At 34.1% G+C, this 18921-nt stretch overlaps 1 protein-coding gene across 7 annotated transcripts in view; it reads right to left on the reverse strand.

Annotated features, from left to right (window-relative positions):
• The window catches only part of CEP83 (centrosomal protein 83), a 122743-nt gene that overhangs the window by 26479 nt on the left and 77343 nt on the right, over positions 1 to 18921 (reverse strand). For 5 of the 7 annotated variants that reach the window (XR_011994908.1, XM_072724581.1, XM_025992231.2 and 2 more), the window contains 5 exons: positions 17847 to 18098; positions 15167 to 15298; positions 9394 to 9508; positions 7618 to 7762; positions 7356 to 7505 (listed from right to left, as the gene is read on the reverse strand). Coding sequence is in view for 6 of the 7 variants with exons in the window: in XM_072724581.1 (XP_072580682.1) it covers positions 7356 to 7505; positions 7618 to 7762; positions 9394 to 9508; positions 15167 to 15298; positions 17847 to 18098 (794 nt within the window). In the remaining variant the exon portion in view is untranslated. Of the gene's footprint in view, positions 1 to 7355; positions 7506 to 7617; positions 7763 to 9382; positions 9509 to 15166; positions 15299 to 17846; positions 18099 to 18921 lie in introns of those variants that run through there. The other 2 variants (XM_072724583.1, XM_072724584.1) reach the window with 2 other exon arrangements.

Below are 18921 nucleotides of genomic sequence, written 5' to 3' on the forward strand. Positions count from 1 at the left end.
AGGTCTTCAGCGACTGTCAGGGAACATGTTGTAGGTTAGTCATTGACAGAGAAGGAATTAGGAATAAGATGGATACAATGAATACCAAAAGCAAAACCATTTTAACCCAAGTTAGTCAAATGACTGTATAGAAGCAAAAGTGGGGTTCACAAACAGATTTCCTTCTTGGTCCCTAGTTGCAGGAGAGAGAAAGGAACAATAATTCCAATTAAAAGGGTTGCCAGAACAGTCAGGGTTCAGTGAGGGTGTATTTTTTAAAAATGTAGAGATGGGAAAAAAAATTATCAATAACGGAATAGAGATTTTGGAGACTACAGCAAAAACTGCTGAAAAGACAGCTTTAATGGGTTAGCGGTGAGGAGAAATCAAGAGGTGAAGGATGAATAAGCTGCCAAATGAGAAACTATGAGATCAAGTACTTTGTATTTTTAAATGGTAGACCAGAGGTCCAAGATACAACATAGAATGGAGCTATAGAAAAGTTTAAACAGAAACCACAGGAGTAACAGTGAGATGGGAGTCATTCCAAGTTCTCTTCAAAGTATAGGCAGCTAATTATGATTATTGCCTAGGTTTTCTGTGGCATGCAGCTCATGCGTGTCATTTCAACATTCAACAAATATTTACTATCTACAAATGCTAAGCCTAGTCCTTAAGTGTTACACATATACCGGAGAATAACAAAAACTGAATTCCTACCCTTAAAGAATTTACAGTCCAATGGCACTATTTGATATTTTTTTAATGATTTGGACATGTTCTATAATTTGTACCACTGAATATGATAGCCACTAGCTAGCTACATATGGTGATCATACATTTCATAGAGTGCCACTGAAGAACTAAATTTTTACTTTTTAAAAATTTTAATTAAAGTTTGATTTAAATAGCTCTATGTGACTAGTAATAACGTATCAGACACCCACATTCTTACTCTTGCCATTATAAGCAAAAAGAGACTTTGCTGGGTAAGTATGAAACTCACTAAATCTACAGGAAACTAGAGAGCCACAATTAGGCTAAAATGACCAGAACACCAGCAAGGACATAACACAAGAACCATCTGGTCCTTCAAATGTTGCCACAAATTCTATTATTTCCTTTGCAGTTCAAAATGGAACAGAACTTGTCCAACTGGCCAAGGAGAAGTTCCCTCCTCCCCACTAAGATGATATACAACAGATAATTCATCTAAAGATGAAATATAGGGGCACCTGGGTGGCTCAGTGGTTGAGCGTCTGCCTTTGGCTCAGGTAGTGATCCCAGGGTCCTGGAATCAAGTTCTACATCGGGCTTCCTGTAGGGAGCCTACTTCTCCCTCTGCCTGTGTCTTTGCCCCTCTCTCTCTCTCTCTCTCTCATGAATAAATAAATAAAATCTTAAAAATATATAAAGATGAAATATAAATAGAAAGGAGGTAATTAAACAGATAAATTTTTTTCAATGTTTTTGAAAAAATTAGAAAGCCATAGATGGAAAATAGAACTCTGACTTTTAAGCAATGCAAAAAATATGGGATTCCCTACAGGATTACTTCAAATGATCAAATTCCCTTTCCTTGAGCTAGTAATTGCTATTTCCCCAACATGTCTCCTCTCACTTCTGATAACAAACTGTACTTCCTCCATTCCCACCACTCTGAAATAAGCATGAAACCTAGGCTAAGTCAGAGTACCCTATCCCCCTGGCCATAGTAATGGACCTAGAGATGGGCATACACCAGGCCCAACATCTTTTCTAGATTTTTCTGATTTACATCAAGTAAGACTCCTATCTTCTTTGATCTCAAAAATAAAGTCTTGCCTTCAAAGAAAATGCAGTAAGAAAGAAACAGACCTAAGACGTAGAAGAGAGACATGAAAGGAAGGTAGGTTTCTAGATCCAGGTGTCTATGAGACCAGTATAGTCCCTGTCCTTTCCACAATTTACGTCTGTCAAGACTCTTTTCTTCACTTGAGTTAGTTGGAGGTGCATTACTGTCATAACCAAAAGTTGACTAAACACTTTCTTATTTAAAATTCTTTTTAAGAGACACACAGGTGGCTCAATGGTTGATAGTCTGCCTTTGGCTGACCCCGGTCCCAGGATCAAGTCCCACATCGGGCTTCCTGTGAGAAGCCTGCTTCTCCCTGCCTGTGTCTCTGCCTCTCTCTCTCTCTGTGTCTCTCATGAATAAATAAATAAATAAAAATCTTTAAAAATAAATAAATAAAATTCTTTTAGAAATATTTTAAAATTTTAAATAATTTTTCCATGTTTTTAATTTGCAGGAAATGGAGTTTTATAAACTCATTGTGGGGTGGGGCAGCCTTCTGAAACACAGAATACAAAAAAAAAAAAACACAAAAAAAAACACAGAATACTATTAAAATAATAATTTTGTTATTTAGTCTAGTGAAGAAGTAACCACTTTAATAGGACATGAAACTGGTATGTAATTAATAATTTAAACCATCTGCCAAAGCAGTGATTAATCCTACTTATCACAGATACTTGTGTGTAAATAAATGAATACTTCTGGTTTATATGATTTAGACTTTTCGGTTCCTTAAGCAAGACCTTTTTCTCTATAAGTAGTCTCTTGCTGACCTATTATAAATTTTAAATAAGACAAACTGCAATTATGAGTAGTTTATTAAGTGACCAAAATAGACCTGGTTTATGTAGCTAGATTTATAAATCAGAAAATCGGAACTGCCATGTTTGAAAAACAATTGTAGACCACTGAAAAAATATATATAAATTTTGCAAATTACTTGTTCTGCTATATTTTATGTTGGTTACTACATCCATATTTTAAAATGAGTTGGGGTCAATTATACATTATAAATGATCTAGAGAAAGTGAAGAGATTAAAAAATTATCAAAGTGACTAATGGAACAGAAAATGATTTCCGTTAAAGAAAAGCCAAAGAAATGGATGCTGTTTTATATAGCAAAAAAACTCCCTAAGGCCACATTCATTATTGTCTCAAGTAACAATAGTTTGCTTAACATCTATCACTATGTAAAGAGAAGCCAAACCAAACCAGGAGAAACAGGGTTAATTCTCACAGAAAAGACCCTAACTGGCTAAACTGTGGGACCATAATGGGATAAAACATTAGAGTGGTTTTTTTGAGAAGAGTGTCTCTCTCCTATCTAGAAACTGTCAAGGAAAAATAAAACAAACAAAAACTTTATGCATCTAGAACAGTTAAAAAAAATGTACTCACCTAAAAGCAAAAAGGAAGACAAAACTGGATCTGAAAATCCATTACAGATTTATGATTCTAGAATTGTAGCAGTTAACATTTAAATTAATTGTTCATAAAAACTGACATGAGTAAACAATACATATCTCTGTGCCTGAGGTAATTTTTTCCCGAGTAATGAGATTAATATAATAACACTGTATGTTAACTATACTAGAATTTAAAATTTAATTAAAAAACAAACCTTGTCCCAAAACATATACCTTAATTAACATGATTTTTAAAAACCTCTCAACCTTAATCTATGTAATTATGAAGTCATTTAAGATTTTAGAAATTTAAAAAGCAGACATAGGGACTTCCAGGTAGCTAAAGATAAAAGCAGATGTCTAATTCTGTGCTATCCATATGTCCTGCAAAATAATACGGAAAAGCAAAGAGAACAAATAAAGCTACACAAAACCACCTTCTTTCCATAAGTAGAAGACAAAATGCCCACACAGTGGGTATGGGCTTACTCCATATAAATGAACTTAACTCATACATTAAAATAAAAATATCTCTAAAGGGCTCTACAGCAAGACACGACTATTTGCTACACATACAAGACACATTTTAAAACACAGAATGATTCAGAAAGACTAAAAATAAGGGGATGAATAAACGCACACCAGAAAACAGGAGTAATGATATCAATGCAGAATCCAAGCAAATGACATTAAATGACAAAAAAAGCCCTTTTAAGTGCTAAAACCACAATTCACAATTAAGAAGTAACTATTATAATTATCTATATGCCAAATAATACAACCATCTTTGTGAAGAAAACCACAAGAAATGCAAGGATTAACAGAAACAACAACAACATCATCATCATCATCATCATCATCATGACTTACTCTTTTAATTGAACACTTTCTTTTCTAATCCTTATGCAGCAGTAACAAAAACCAATGATGTAATACAGGTACAAAGCGAAGTGTAAAATTTAAGATTCACTTTAGAGCTTCTGCATGTTCATTACTGACATAGAAGAGTGTCTTCCTTAATTTTTTACCCTGGTATATTACTTGCTTAACCTTACTCCTGTCCTAAATTATTAATTAGATACCAGTCTCTTATCCTCATTAAAGTGGTTTCTTCCTCAATAGACTAAATAACAAAATTATTTTCTAATAGTATTGTGTGTTTCAGGAGGCTGCCCCACCCTTACAATGAGCTTATAAAATTCATAGTTACCTATAAATTAAAAACATGGAAAATTATTTAGAATTTTAAATATTTTAAAAGGATTTTAAATATTTTAAAAGGATTTTAAATTAAAAAAAAAAATTCTTGTTGGTCACAAAAAGATATTAGTGCATTCCATAAAGTAGAAATAATAGAAACAATACTCTCTGATTACAATGCAATAAAACTAGAAACTGGGGATCCCTGGGTGGCTCAGCGGTTTAGCACCTGTCTTCAGCCCGGGGCATGATCCTAGAGTCCCTAGATCAAGTCCCACATCGGGCTCCCTGCATGGAGCCTGCTTCTCCCTCTGCCTGTGTCTCTGCCTCTCTCTGTGTCTCTCATGAATAAATAAAATCTTTTAAAAATAATAAAAAAATAAAACTAGAAATTAACAAAATAAAAACAAAGCCCTCCTACCTGGAAACTGAAAAACCTGTTATGGACTGAGCTGTGTCTCCCCATAATTCACATGTTAGTCTCAACCACAGTCCTTTGGAATGTGACTGTATTTGGAGACAGGACTTTAAAGAGGTAACTAAGGTTAAATGAGGCTATCTGGGTAGGTCCTAATTGGTATGACTGGCATTCTCATAAGAAGGAAAGGTACTAGAGACACACCCACACAGAGGAAAGACTGTATGAAGGCAGAGCAAGGAAGTAACCATCTTTAAGCCAACAAAAGAGGCCTTGGGAGAAACTAAATCTACCAACACCTTGAGATCTCAAACTTCTAGCAACTAGAACTATTAGAAAATAAATTTCTACTGTTTAAACTATCCTGACTGTAGTACTTTATTATGACAGCCCTAGCAAACACAATTAATTTCAGCTTAATTAAAACACTACAGAATATACTTTATATACTTAGAGATAAATCTTATACTAGAAACTTGGCCAATAAAAATGGAAGAATGAACACTTGTTCAGTTAAATTCCCAACTCAAATTATAACAAAAAAAAATGAACAAAGTAAACTAAAAGCCTAAGGCATACAACATGATCTTAGAAAAACTCTAAAAATCTACAAAGCAGCTAGTAGAAAATGACTTTAGTAAGGTCACAGGTTTCCAGGTCATTACATAAAAGTCCACTAACTATATTTCCATATGCCAGCAACGAATTAGAAAGCGAAATTTTTTTTAAAACCACTCCCATTTATAATCACATAAAAAATGCTAGAAATAAAACATAACACAAGATAAGCATGATATATTCAATGAAAACTACAAAACTCTGGTAACAGAAATTAAAGATGACTTAATTAAATGAAAAGATACGCCATATTCATGGAATGGATAGGCTCGATATTGAGATGACAACTCTCCTCGAATAGAGCTACAGATTCATAGCAATCCCAATCAAAATCCTAACAAGTCCTTTTGAAAAAGGTGACAGGCTGATTTTAAAATTTATGTGGAAAGGCAAAGGACCCAGAAGAACCAAAACAATCTTTACAAGAAAGAACAAGGTAGACAGGACTTGCACTACCTGTATCAAACTTCCTATAAAGCCACAGTGGTCAAGACAGTGGGATATTCATGTCAAGATGGACAAAAAGATCACTGCAATAAGAGGGAGTCCAGAAATAGATACACTTAAATGGTCAACTGATTTTCAAAACAAAGGTACCAAAATAACTCAATGGGAGGAAAAGACGGTCTTCAACAAATAATACTGGAACAACTGGATACCTAATTGGAAATAAAAAACAAATGTCTACTATCCTCTCACACTACATGAATTGGATCATAAAACCTAAGTGTAAGAAATAAAATATTAATCTTTTAGAAGGAAACAAAAGAGAAATCTTTGTGACATAAGATTAGGCGAAGTTTAAACAGAACACTCAAGAGGGGTGCGTGGAGGGCTCAATCAGTAGAACATGCAACTCTTGACCTAAGGGAGGTAATTTCAAGTCCAATGTGGGGCATAAAGATCACTTAAATAAGTTTTTGGGGAAAAAAAAAAACCAGAACACATAAAAAACACATACTAGAAAAGAAAAAAATGATAAAATGGACTTCATCAGAATAAATTTTACTTTCAATAGACACAATTAAAATGAAGCAATCCACAGACTGGGAGAATCTATCTGTTAAACACGTATCTGACAAAGGGCTTATATGCAAAATAAAGATCTGTTACAACTCAGTATGAAGATAACTTCCCAGTTTTAAATATGGACAAAATATTTGGACAAATACTTCCAAAAACCACATTATAAGATACTAAACATCATTAGCCATTGGGGAAAATCAAATTAATACCATAATGATATATTACTACACATCTACTGAAGTTAAAAAACCTGACAATAACAAGTGTCAGTCAAGAGGTGTGAAACAAATGGAACTGTCATAGGGGAACTCTCATACATTGCTACAACGAATGAAAAACAGCATAACCACTTTGTAAAGCAGTATTGTTACAGATGTTACAAAGCAGTAATGCTGTATGTCACCACTCAGCAATGTCAAGGGGACAAATAACATACCTCCTAATACAATGCACTGAGGACACATGACTGACTTTGGTGTTATTTTTGCTAAAAATATATAACCTGAATTTAATCATCAAGAATTTAAGACAAACTCAAATTGAGGGATAATCTACAAAATAACTGGTTAGCACTCTTCAAGTGAAGACAACGTGTGATTGTGGATTGGATCTTGGGCCAGAAAAAGGATATCAGTAAGACAACTGGTAAAATTTGAATAAAGTCTATAGGTTTGATAACAGTATTTCCTGATTATATTAATGTTAATACCTTAGCTTTGATTATCGTAATATGGTTATGTAAGATGTCAATCTTTAGAGATCTTGGTGATGTTCATATGGGAATTCTCTGTATAACTTCTACAATGTTTTGTTAGCTCTGAAATTATTTCAAAATGAAGTTTAAAATATATATACATATACATATATAACCTAATACTCTGAAGTTCCCTTCTGGCCGACTCTTCTGCCACCTGTGAAGCCCGCAATTTCTCTTCACACTGTTCCTTTTCAGATTGCCTCCAGACATCACGTTCCACTTTCATTTTCTCTAAATCCGCTAATCTGTTCTCAAGTTCTATCCTAAAACAACAGATGATAATTATGTTATAAGAACTACAATGAGGATGATAAGACAGCAAAATGTTTTCATTTCAAGGAGATTGAACACAAAATAAGGTAATTAAGTACTTACTTTTCATCTTGTAATACCACAAGTTTTTGATAACCTTCTTCCTTGGCAGCTTGTACCTTACGTATTAATTCACGATCTTTTTCTACTAGGAGAGCTTTGTGGTGTTCAACAGCTGACTTGAGAATTTCATTGTCTGACTGTAATCCTAGTTTTTTTTTTTTTCAAGGAAAAAGATAAGCTGTATTCAATGTTATTAAGCTGAAAATTCATAACAGCAAGCATCCATAAACTGGTAAGACAACTAAGAGTGTAGAAAGTCTGTATATATATTCTCAAAGATCTTTATGTTATTGATAAACCTTTTAAGAATGAAACAGACTAAAACTCAGTTAACTATTCTGTCATTTTATTTAACATACATATTCAAATGCTTTAACAAAAGACTATATACATTTACTCACTTGACTCTTGAGAGCTGAGGATATCAAACTAAGTGATATCCAAAGAGATATACTTCACTTCTAAAAGGATTCTGTAACCTTAGCCCCATAGACAGCATCATCATAAAGCTAGCTGGAAGGAAAGTGAATAAAATCACAGAATCCTTCAAACCCTATCATTCTAGCAGAACTGTCAGATTTCTGATAGAAATATAAATTGGAAACTTTCAAGTTTATCCAATGAATTCATAAATTTTCTTTATAGTGATATGACAAGTATTTTACAGATGAAATAAATAAATTCATATCTAACATAAAACTTAAAAAAAAAACGCAAAGATCACAAACTCTTTAAGTCCCTTGAAAAGTTATTCCCTAACTATAGAAATTCATGAAATCAACATCAAGTAGAAATTAATGATGAAAACACTAATTTATCATAAGCTCTGACAGAAACTACAGAGGCCAGTTCAACCAGAGATCAGCTTGAGGACAGTTACAGGCCAAAGGTAGCTTATTTAAAGACCTTTTAAGAAAAGTCAGAAATAAAATAATTCTGAGGAATCTTGATGAGGACATTCTAAGACTAAACTGGAGCTTAAAAATAAACTAGGTTTGGGGCGCCTGGGTGGCTCAGTCAGTGAAACATCTACTTTCAGCTTAGGTCATGAGCCCTGCATCAGGCTCCCTGCTCAGTGGGAAGTTTGCTTCTTCCTCTCCTTCAACTGCTCCCACTGCTTGTGCTGTCAAATAAATAAATAAAATCTTTAAAAAAAAATAAAATAAACTAGGCTCAGTAACTAGCCTAGTGTCTACATAAAAAACAAAAACTGGGCCTGGGACTCACCTATCTTCCTTACATTCTTTAGACTTAAAATGGTCTGGAAAAAAAAAATGGTCTGGGACTAATAATCACATGATAAACAGATTCAAAACTATAAACCCGGGCAGCCTGGATGGCTCAGCGGTTTAGCGCCACCTTCAGCCCAGGGCCTGATCCTGGAGACCTGGGATTGAGTCCCACATCAGGCTCCCTGCATGGAGCCTGCTTCTCCCTCTGCCTGTGTCTCAGCCTCTCTCTCTCTCTCTCTCTCTGTGTGTCTCTCATGAATAAATAAATTAAAAATCTTTAAAAACAAAACTATAAACCCAGAAATATGGAATCCCATTTGTAAAATTTCATTTATGTATTAATAATAACTGACATAAACATAAGGTTGGTTTTTCTAAAAGCTACCTCAGAAAATGAACATTCAACATAAATAAAAAATAATCCATATATGCTCTAAGATTAAAACTCAGGCTGAAAATCTGGAAATAAAAATTCAGTTTGATATATTTTAATATTTTTTATATGTAAAAATAATAGTAAAAAGCATGGGAAATCATATATTACCATCCAGTTCACTTTGAATCTTATTTCTTTCTCTTTCTAGCTCACTCTTAGCTCTTGCTGCCTCCAGTTTGATGTCTGTTATTTCTAGTTTGTTTGAATGTTTAAGTTCTTTCACCTGTTGATAATTAGAAATTGAAATTACTATAGGTCATTTTCTTGCAACTAACTGCTTACCCCAAAACATCAGTAGAAATGAGAAAACATTTTGGTAGCAGAGTACACAGTGTAAGTACCTTGCATGAGGGAAGGAAGGTGCTTCAGTGCCTGGAACAGTATTTGGTACCAAGAAAACAGCCTTTTCCTCACAGAATTATTTCTTTACAAATATCTGGCTAGGGTTCTCTGGCTTAATCTTGCCTAAAATCCAATAGTCAATGACTATTTAATTTAATTTTATTAATTAATTTATTAATTTAATATTAATTTAATCTTACCTAAAATCCAATAGTCAATGACTGACTCATCTTCAGAGAAAAAAAAACCTGAAACCTCCCTTTAAAAAAAGTGCTGGTGACAAGAAGCCATTCTAGGTATAAGGAACAGCACACAAAATGTTATAATGGTATAACGTCACACACAGTATGCTTGGAAAACAGTGAGCAATGTGTTAGTGCAAAGGAAGGCATGAAAGCTGTGGAGTGGCAAGGAATAAACTTTATATGCCGTACAAAAGGTCTGTGTATCCTATTAGCTACTGAAGGTGACACAATCAACTGTGTTTCAGAAAATTAACTCTAATTGCAAATTAAGATTAAGAAACTGAAGGTAAAGACACCAATTAAGAGGCAGAGGATTGACAAGGCAGGCAAGAAGGAAGAATCAATTAAATTTGGTGTGTGTGTATGTGTGGTGGTAGTGGGAAGAATGAGTATAAAACATAAATCTAATTTAAACTTTTACTGCCCAAACCTGATTATTTTAAACTGCTAGGTGACTGGCAATAACTGTCAATATTTCCCATATAATTAACCAATCATTTAAAATTTTGAAGAAATACAACTACAATGAAAATCCAATTTCTATAACAAGTGAAATTATAAGCTATTATATAACCTGCTGTAAAAGGTTAAGAATGACATAGTAGTTAATTAACAAACCACACCGTAGCTTCTTTAAATATGAGGTGGAAATTTGCAGCCATCTTATTTTGCAAAAACTGGATTCATTTCAGTTCAATAAGAACTATGAAATATATACAAACCTATTTCTTAACTCATTTCACCCTGAAAAAAATATTTTTCAACTAAACTATAATTATTGAAACTGAAAGAACAGTAGACAGGAAGTCAAACAAGTAAATTCTGTCTTCAGGCCTACTTTTATTATAAAACCAGTGGTATATCCTCAAGCAAAGTATTTGTCCTCACTGCATTCGAATTTACTCATCTATGGACCTATAAGAGTTGCAGTTCCTTTAGCACCACACTTCTATCATCCTAAAATAATGAATGCACTTACACTAATAGTAATTGTTAACTTCATAAAATGTTGGTATCATTTTTTGTGATCAGGCCTCAAAAGTCCTAGGAAACTAGAGATCTTTTCCTAAACAAAATGTATAATGTTAAAATGTTAAAATAATTTCAAGAGTTTCAGAGTCTTTTGAAGCTCCCTTGGGCTGAGGTACTCTGTTTTACTTTTGTTTTTATCACAATGCATTTTCCGTTCTGGCCTTCATGTTGCCAGTTTGCTTTATGCTTTTGACATAACAGAAACCAAGTATTTAGAAAGTACTACTTACTACTAACTTTAAGAATAATAAAAAATGGCAATAGTAGGCATTTTACAAGAGTTCAGAAGCTGCTAAATTACACATATACATATAGACATGCAAGAAAACAATATAACTAAGCAAGAAAGAGTGGAAAAAACTTATTACTCAAGAAGCTCTTGACACAAATTCCCAAGAAGAGTTCTCAAATTCTGATCTTTTTCAAAGGTCTGAGATGCTATGACCTCATTAATGTAGCTAATAAGGATAACCATGTGGGATTATTTCCTTAAAACTGCATATTTGTATTGGAGTTTTAAAAATCAAACACCTCCTGAGGTAACTAGAATTTATCTCATTGAATGTGAAATATCTTTAAGGTCACCATTTTCAAGCTATCTTTGGTAATAGTTTTTAATCCAAGACACTTAGAGTCACAATGACATAATTCTGTTAAAAAACCTGATGAGCATTTACAAATTTGAATAACTTAGACAAATACACCCCAGGTGCTCCTTTGCATTGCAAACAACCATTTGCTAGAGTTGTAAAATATTGTGCGCACTTCGGCAGCACATATAGAGTTGTAAAATATTGATGAAAATTTCGAGTTGCAAAGAAAACTGTGACAATCACGTTTGAAAAATCATTTTAAAGTTTAGCCTTCCAATGAAATATTTTTACATGCATGATTCAAAAAAAACTTGGTTTTTCTAAAGCTGAAGGGTAGTTTTTAATATGCCATTTATATGCAAAAAATCCAAGTGTGTCTTTAAAATAGGACAACTCTTAGCAATATCAGAATTGGAAGAAAGGCATGAGAGAAATTCCCGAATTTACTTCTTTGTATACTCTATTTCTTTGCATACTCTATCATTGTAGGAACTCAACATGTATCTCAATATTGAATGTACAAATAATCTATTTAAGCTAATTAGGAAGCAACTAAATTATTAATTTATTTTCCAGTAGAACTTACATAATCTTAGGAGGCTAGATGAGTTCCTAGAGATGAGCTAGAACATTGTTCATCTATGAGGAAACTTGCCTAAAGTTCTACACATAGTTATTGATACAGTGAGGAATAGAACTAGTCAATAGGCTCAAGTTCTGTTATGTTGTATCATTTTCTTATTTAAGGATATCACTAGTGTAAAACTGTCATTATTTTAATCATAGGCTACTATTTACTGTATTCAATACCATGTTTAATCTTAGAAAAATCATGTAAGAGATAGGCAATGTTCTCACTTAAAAGTTAAACAAATCAGGGATGCCTGAGTGGCTCAGTGGTTGAGCATCTGCCTTCTGCTCAGGACATGATCCCAGGGTCCTGGAATCAAGTTCTGCATCAGGCTCTCTGCAGGGAGCCTGCTTCTCCCTCTGCCTATGTCTCTGCCTCTCTGTGTCTCTCATAAATAAATAAATAAAATCTTAAGAGAAAAAAGTTAAGCAAATCAGAAGTTACACAGGTAATGAGTGAGATAAAAATGAGTCAGGATCAAAAAACAGATTTATCTAATTCAAAGCCTATGGACTTTTCCATTGTATTTCATTACCTCCTCCAAAGTAACAGTTTTTAACTTCTAAATACATCTTAGTCTCAACCTGTAAGCTAAACTAGAAGACATCTGAATTAAAGTATTTCAACAATTAAAACTCTTCTTGCCTCATTTTCACTTATTCTTTCTAGTGTCAGCCATTAAATGATACGCTGGCTACAAAACCACTTTGTCAACTGTAAGGTATAAAAATTCAAACAAAAATTTTAAATGCCATTAGAAACAGAATCTGCAAACATAAAAGAGTATGTGTTTGGCATGGAAAAAGCTGGGTAGACTATCTCCCAAGGGTGGCATCTAATGCATATAGTATTATGGTTTATGACCTTTTAGACAACACAGAAATCTCATCACTCTCAAGGCTGGACTCACATTAATGAAGTTTACAAGGATTGGTCTATAAAATCAGAACTGTAAGAAAAATGGTGAAAAAAAATTTTAATGGAAAAAAGAATACTCTATATCTGAAAAACAAGGATGCATTCTCTCCCTGTAGACAAAATTACATGGGAAGTCAAATAACAGAAAGTTGTCTGGTGCTCATACAATCAGAACAAATGGAATGGAATGAAATGAATTAATAGTTTCATGCCTACCATTTAAAACAGACTGGTGTATTCCTTCCAGAACAAGAATTATCTCTTCAATGGGACCAAAATACTTACATTCTACTGAGTAAAACTCTATTTTCTCTCTGTCATAATCACTGCCTAAGTTTTCTCAAGCAACTCCTTGAGCAAGGAATTTATGGTAACACATTACTCCTCTAGATAAGTTCATTTCTACTAGGCTACAGTAAGTTCCTTCTGGTCTGGGAGCCATTTTGTTTTTTAAGGTAATTTTACATAACTCTGTTTTGATGGAAAATAAGTGATTTCACGATTCAGAAACCAAACTTATTTCCAAGATGCCTTCAAGTAATATCATTAATAATAGTTAATATTTGGGTGATTATCTACTAGACCTTATGCATAATATTGCATATAATTTTGCCATATTCTATAAGGTAGATATTAGTTTTACATTATAAAGAAAAACACTACTTGCTCAAGGTCACACAGCTAATAAGGAAAAGAAACAGAATTTGAACCTAGTCTGTCTGACTCCACAGCTGATACCATTATTCACCACGGTTTTCTACAAAACACTTTTATCATTGCTATTCTATTTCTGGTTACAAGATTCCTCATCTATACATATACAGCATATGAGGGGGAAAACTGTAAGTTCCTGAGAAAACTTGGTATATAAAAGATGTACAAACAAAATTTTAATTTTAAAAAATTAAAATAATTTTTGATTTTTATGATATTAAAGATATCATAGGAGCACTTGCATGGCTTAGTTGGTCAAGTGGACAGCTCAGATCATGATCTTGGGGTCCTGGGACTGAGCCCCACATGGTGGTGTGTACTCAGCAGGGAGTCTGCCTGAGATTCTGCCTGCACATCCCCTTACTCTTTCTTTCTCTCTCTCGTGCTCTTTCAGTCTCTAAAATAAACAAATCTTTTAAAAAAATAAAATTAAAGTAACGTAAATGCAGACCATGCTGCTATTATTAGTTTACTCATTTAACAAATATTTATTAAGTGCCTGTTGTGTGTCAATACTGTTCCAGGGGATGAAGTGTGAGGAGTAATAAAAGCAATGTCCTTCTTCATAAAGCTTACAATTGGTTGAAGGAAAAGAGGGTGGGAGAGAAAAGGAGACAAAAAAATAAGACAAATATAAGTATATCAAATGGTGTTAAAAGCTATGGAGAAGGGGTACCTGGGTGGCTTAGTGGTTGAGCATCTGTCTTTGGCTCAGGGTATGATTCTGGGGTCCTGGGATCGAGTCCCGCATCAGGTTCTCTGTAAGGAGTCTGCTTCTCCCTCTGCCTATATCTCTGCCTCTCTCTCTGTGTGTCTCTCATGAATAAATAAGTAAAATCTTAAAAAAAAAAAAAAAAAAGAGCTATGGAGAAAAATAAAGCAGGTAAAGAAGACAGAGAGTGAGGCAGGAAGAAGGGAGATGGTATTTTACAAAGTGAAGACAAGAAGGCCTGTCTGATAATGTGACATCTGAAAGAGGGGAGAAAGCAAGTTACATGAATGTGAAGGAAGACCATGTCAGGCAGGCAAGTGCCAAGGCCCCAGGACAGGCACTTACAGGAGTAAGAGTGAGAAGAAGGCCAGTAAGGCTGAAGCCAAGAGAACAGGAGGGAAAAAACTGGACTGTGATGGCTCTGGAAAGACTGCAGAGGACAAATCACACAGAGCTCTGAATAGGTAGTTAGGGGCCCACTGTAAAAGAGTCTAGAGAAACCATGGCTCAGACAAGAGTAATCACAGTAAACGTGGTAAACACTGGTCAGATTCTATATGCATTTGGAAGGCAGAATGACAGAATAAAAGAAGATTTCATTATAGAGAAGTAAACAATTCAAATACAAAATTTATTTGTTATTATGCCATATCAAGCATTCTAAAGGATGAAGTAGAAACATGAGATGACTTACGTTACTGGTCAACGTATTTATTTCCCGTTCAGCTTTATGCAATTTACTGATTAGAACAGTATTTTGTTCACTGCTTGATTGTAGCTCTTTTTCCAAGCGTTCAGCCTGTAGTTTAGCTGACTGTTTTTCAGCCTTTATTAAAAAATATTTTAAATGTACTCATGATTTTTATATAAAAATAAATTAAGCACTATTTTAAATATATGTATAATCATACTATCCCCAGTTATTCAAAACCTGAGCAATATTAACATGTATCAAAGCAACAAGAGTTTTCTCAAAATAATTGGTAGAATTTAAATGAAAGATATTCACTCCAGAAAATATGCAACAAAAGTCTCTGGACAAATGACATTTATCAACAGCCACCAACAAAATAAAACACACACACACTCCTCTCATGAAAGAGAGTATCTAATGCACTCACTTGATATCTATTTACTCTTATTGTTGGCACAATTCAAACAAACATTTCTGGGGCCTTCAATGCAGAATGTAGAAATATAAAAGTACATTAGAAAGTAGAAGAAATGATTCATTTGTATTAGTGAGTGAGAACTAAAAATCTGAAAATCAAGGGCGATTAAAAAAATAAAAATGAGATTTAAAAATTCAAAATCCTCAATTAACCTGGAGCCTTTAGAAGGATGAACAAAGAGCTCAAGAGCTCTTAAACCCATCATATCATATAAAGATTCTTAAGTCTGTAACTTGTCAAGAAAATTTCTGGTTGGTAACATAGTACTCTTCCATTAGAAAGTGAAAACTAAAGGCTCTTTAAAAATACTTCTCAAAACAGGTAAAATTAAAATGACATTTAAAGAATAAGCTTCACAGTTTTGTAAGATCTCATTTCCTATATTTCTTAAATATTCCTTAAATAGTATATTCAACAAATAATTCAGGAAAAAGCTATTTTCCTCACATATAAAATGATACTCTTTGGGCACAACAACAGCCAGAAAAAAAAACAAAACTCAAAGATAGAAATGCTGCTGCTTATTTCATCTGACAAATGATAAAATTAACTATAGGCTCTTTTGAAGATGTCACAAATGAACCTCCCATCTTTCATAATCACTCAAGTCATCCTGAACATCATCTCTGAATGACCTCAATGAAAAGCACTGCATCGAGATCATACACTGTATTCAGTTGCAATCATCCCACTTATTCTGTCACTATAAATACATTAAAGATGGAAGAGTAGCCACGTAACACTACCATTCTGAAGTGCCTCATGTCTAAGGTCCAATGATACAACTTTAGTTCAGGAAACCAATAAATACTGTCAGAAACTTCATCCAAAAATAAAAAGGTGATTTCTACTCTTCAAATCATACCAATATGCTCCCTGTACCCAGTTTGTTGGCTTAAAAAAAAAAAATCACTATCTTGCTAGGCGCCCACTAATTTCCCTACAACTCTAATCATCTCACAACTATTCTAAAACACACACACAGACACACACACACATACTCTGGATTGCTCAAAATAAATCCAACAATTAAAAGGATATATTTGCTACATGTTAGACACTGAGAACTAGGAAGAGTAAGCACATCTAAACAAGATGGTGAAGGGATACAGAATATGTCACTGCAACATAAAAATTATTTTGAGCTGAAGGCATTTGATAATCAATAGACACAGGAAAAGGTTTTTCCCTGAACTCCTGTTAGCTGCTGAAAAGCAGAGCCTCCAGAAAGAATTATAATTCCCCTCCCTTAGGGTTTCATAGCCAAGGAAGACTGACTCCTATTAAGGGAGAAATCAGTACTAGGATAAGAAATCACCTATACGTTGTCACAAAATGGTCATATCCCCCATCTATTTTCCTAGGGGCTCATTTATCTTTCCTAAAAGTCCTCTGTGTTCCCAAAAGTACCCTTTCCCCCTCTCCTTTCCCTATTAAGATGGTATATAAGCCCCAAATTCTAACTACCACTTGGAGCCACATTTTTCTGTTAAATCCTGTATACATACATGAACAAATATCTATATTTTCTCGTTAATCTGTCTTTTGTGAGTTTAATTCACAACCCCCAAACACTGAACCTAAGAAGATGAAGAAAAAAAGTTTTCCTCTCCAACAACAGAAACCAAGAATTTTCACAGAATACCTCTAAGAGTAACAGCTTACCTCTGCCAAGTCTTATCTTCCTCTAATGAACTCAGGGAAATATTTCACTAAAGACTCATATGCATTAACACCAAGGTATATTGTATTACTCCAGAAAGAAGCTGTTGTAAGAATATTAAATTATGGTATCTTTGTTTAAACAGGGCTTATGATTTTAATATCTTGAATCCCATATAAGGAAATAACTACCTAGGAAAAAATTGTTCTTTTTGGTTTGAGAGGACTTTAACCCTCTGAAACTCAAATTCTGAACATTTTGCACATTCTGCTTTCTGGCATTTCAAGGGTTAATTCATTTCAACTAGGTGTCTTGACTCTCAAAGAATAAATAATCCCTTTGTAAATGTGGTAGCACAGCTATTGCTTATGAATCAATAGCTTTCTTCTTTACAAAAAAGAATATATGCTCTCGGGACTCTACAAATGCGTCAGCATTAGATTGGTAAGCATACATTTATGCTCTAAAAATCAAAGGCTTGTCAATTGCACTTTTAAAAAAGCATGCCATACTCTACTGGGAAGCAATTAAAATCTTACCTCCAGGGATCTGACTGTAGCCTGCATCTCAGCCAACTGCCGCACCTGAATTCTTTGGACATTTTCTACCTGAGCACCAGAATTCTCTTTTTCAGCCCTTAATTCTGCTACTTCAGCCTCTAAACCTTTTAATTTCTGAGACAAATGGACTTTCTCTCGAACAAGTTGCTCCATTCGTTTGCTGTCTTTTGTGGGATCAACGCTAAGCAGCTGATTATGTATTTCTTCTTTATCTTTCTCCAGTCTTGCAATCTGGCAATAATTTGAAAGAAAGCACAGAACCTTAAATTATTGAATTTTCAGTCATGAATATGCTTTACAAGTCAGTAAATTAAAATTTTAAAATACAAAATATGAAAAAGAAAGCTCAGGTGGTGAAATTAAGAACAAAGGAAAAAAACCTAAAACGTCACCTTCTTCATTCTGCACTCAGAATGACTCAAATGTGAGGGCAAGGACCTTGGCCTATTTTACTCTATCTCCCCATTTCGTCTAGAAAGGGCTTCACCAGTTGCTGACTGAAATTCAAAATTACAAATAATACTATAAAATACTTAAAAATGTGTCAAGTATTTTACAGTTCATCAGAACATTATAGGGGTTTATGCAAGATCAATATGCTGATTGTTGCTAAGCTTTTCCTCATGTGACAATAATTCTTGGGCTATGTCTATACTAATAAAATTATCTATTCCAAGCCACTTAATTCACAAAATAGCTGCTTGTCTGTGTAAATAACTACAAATGTGACTGATGAGAGTTTTTAAATGATAGCTGGGAGTTTATTAAGGGCTTGGTTGCACTAATAGCCTCATTCTTACTTCGCAGATTCAAGAAAGAACTAAAAATCAGTACTCCAGGGTATGTGGAAGTCAATGTGTTTCTGATGAACAGAAACACAAGTGATCTTCTCATTCATACCAACCACCACTGCGAGATCCCACAGGACTCCAAATCTGAGTTTCAAATTGCTTCCTAACCTCAGAGGCATTCTCTGGAGGGAACCTCACCTCCACGAATGAGAGGGCCACATTATCAGAGTAAAACCCATCCTCTCCCTTTTCAGATCTCCCCA

The sequence above is a fragment of the Vulpes vulpes genome, chromosome 10, assembly GCF_048418805.1.
Source record: "Vulpes vulpes isolate BD-2025 chromosome 10, VulVul3, whole genome shotgun sequence".
NCBI classification, from domain to species: domain Eukaryota; kingdom Metazoa; phylum Chordata; class Mammalia; order Carnivora; family Canidae; genus Vulpes; species Vulpes vulpes.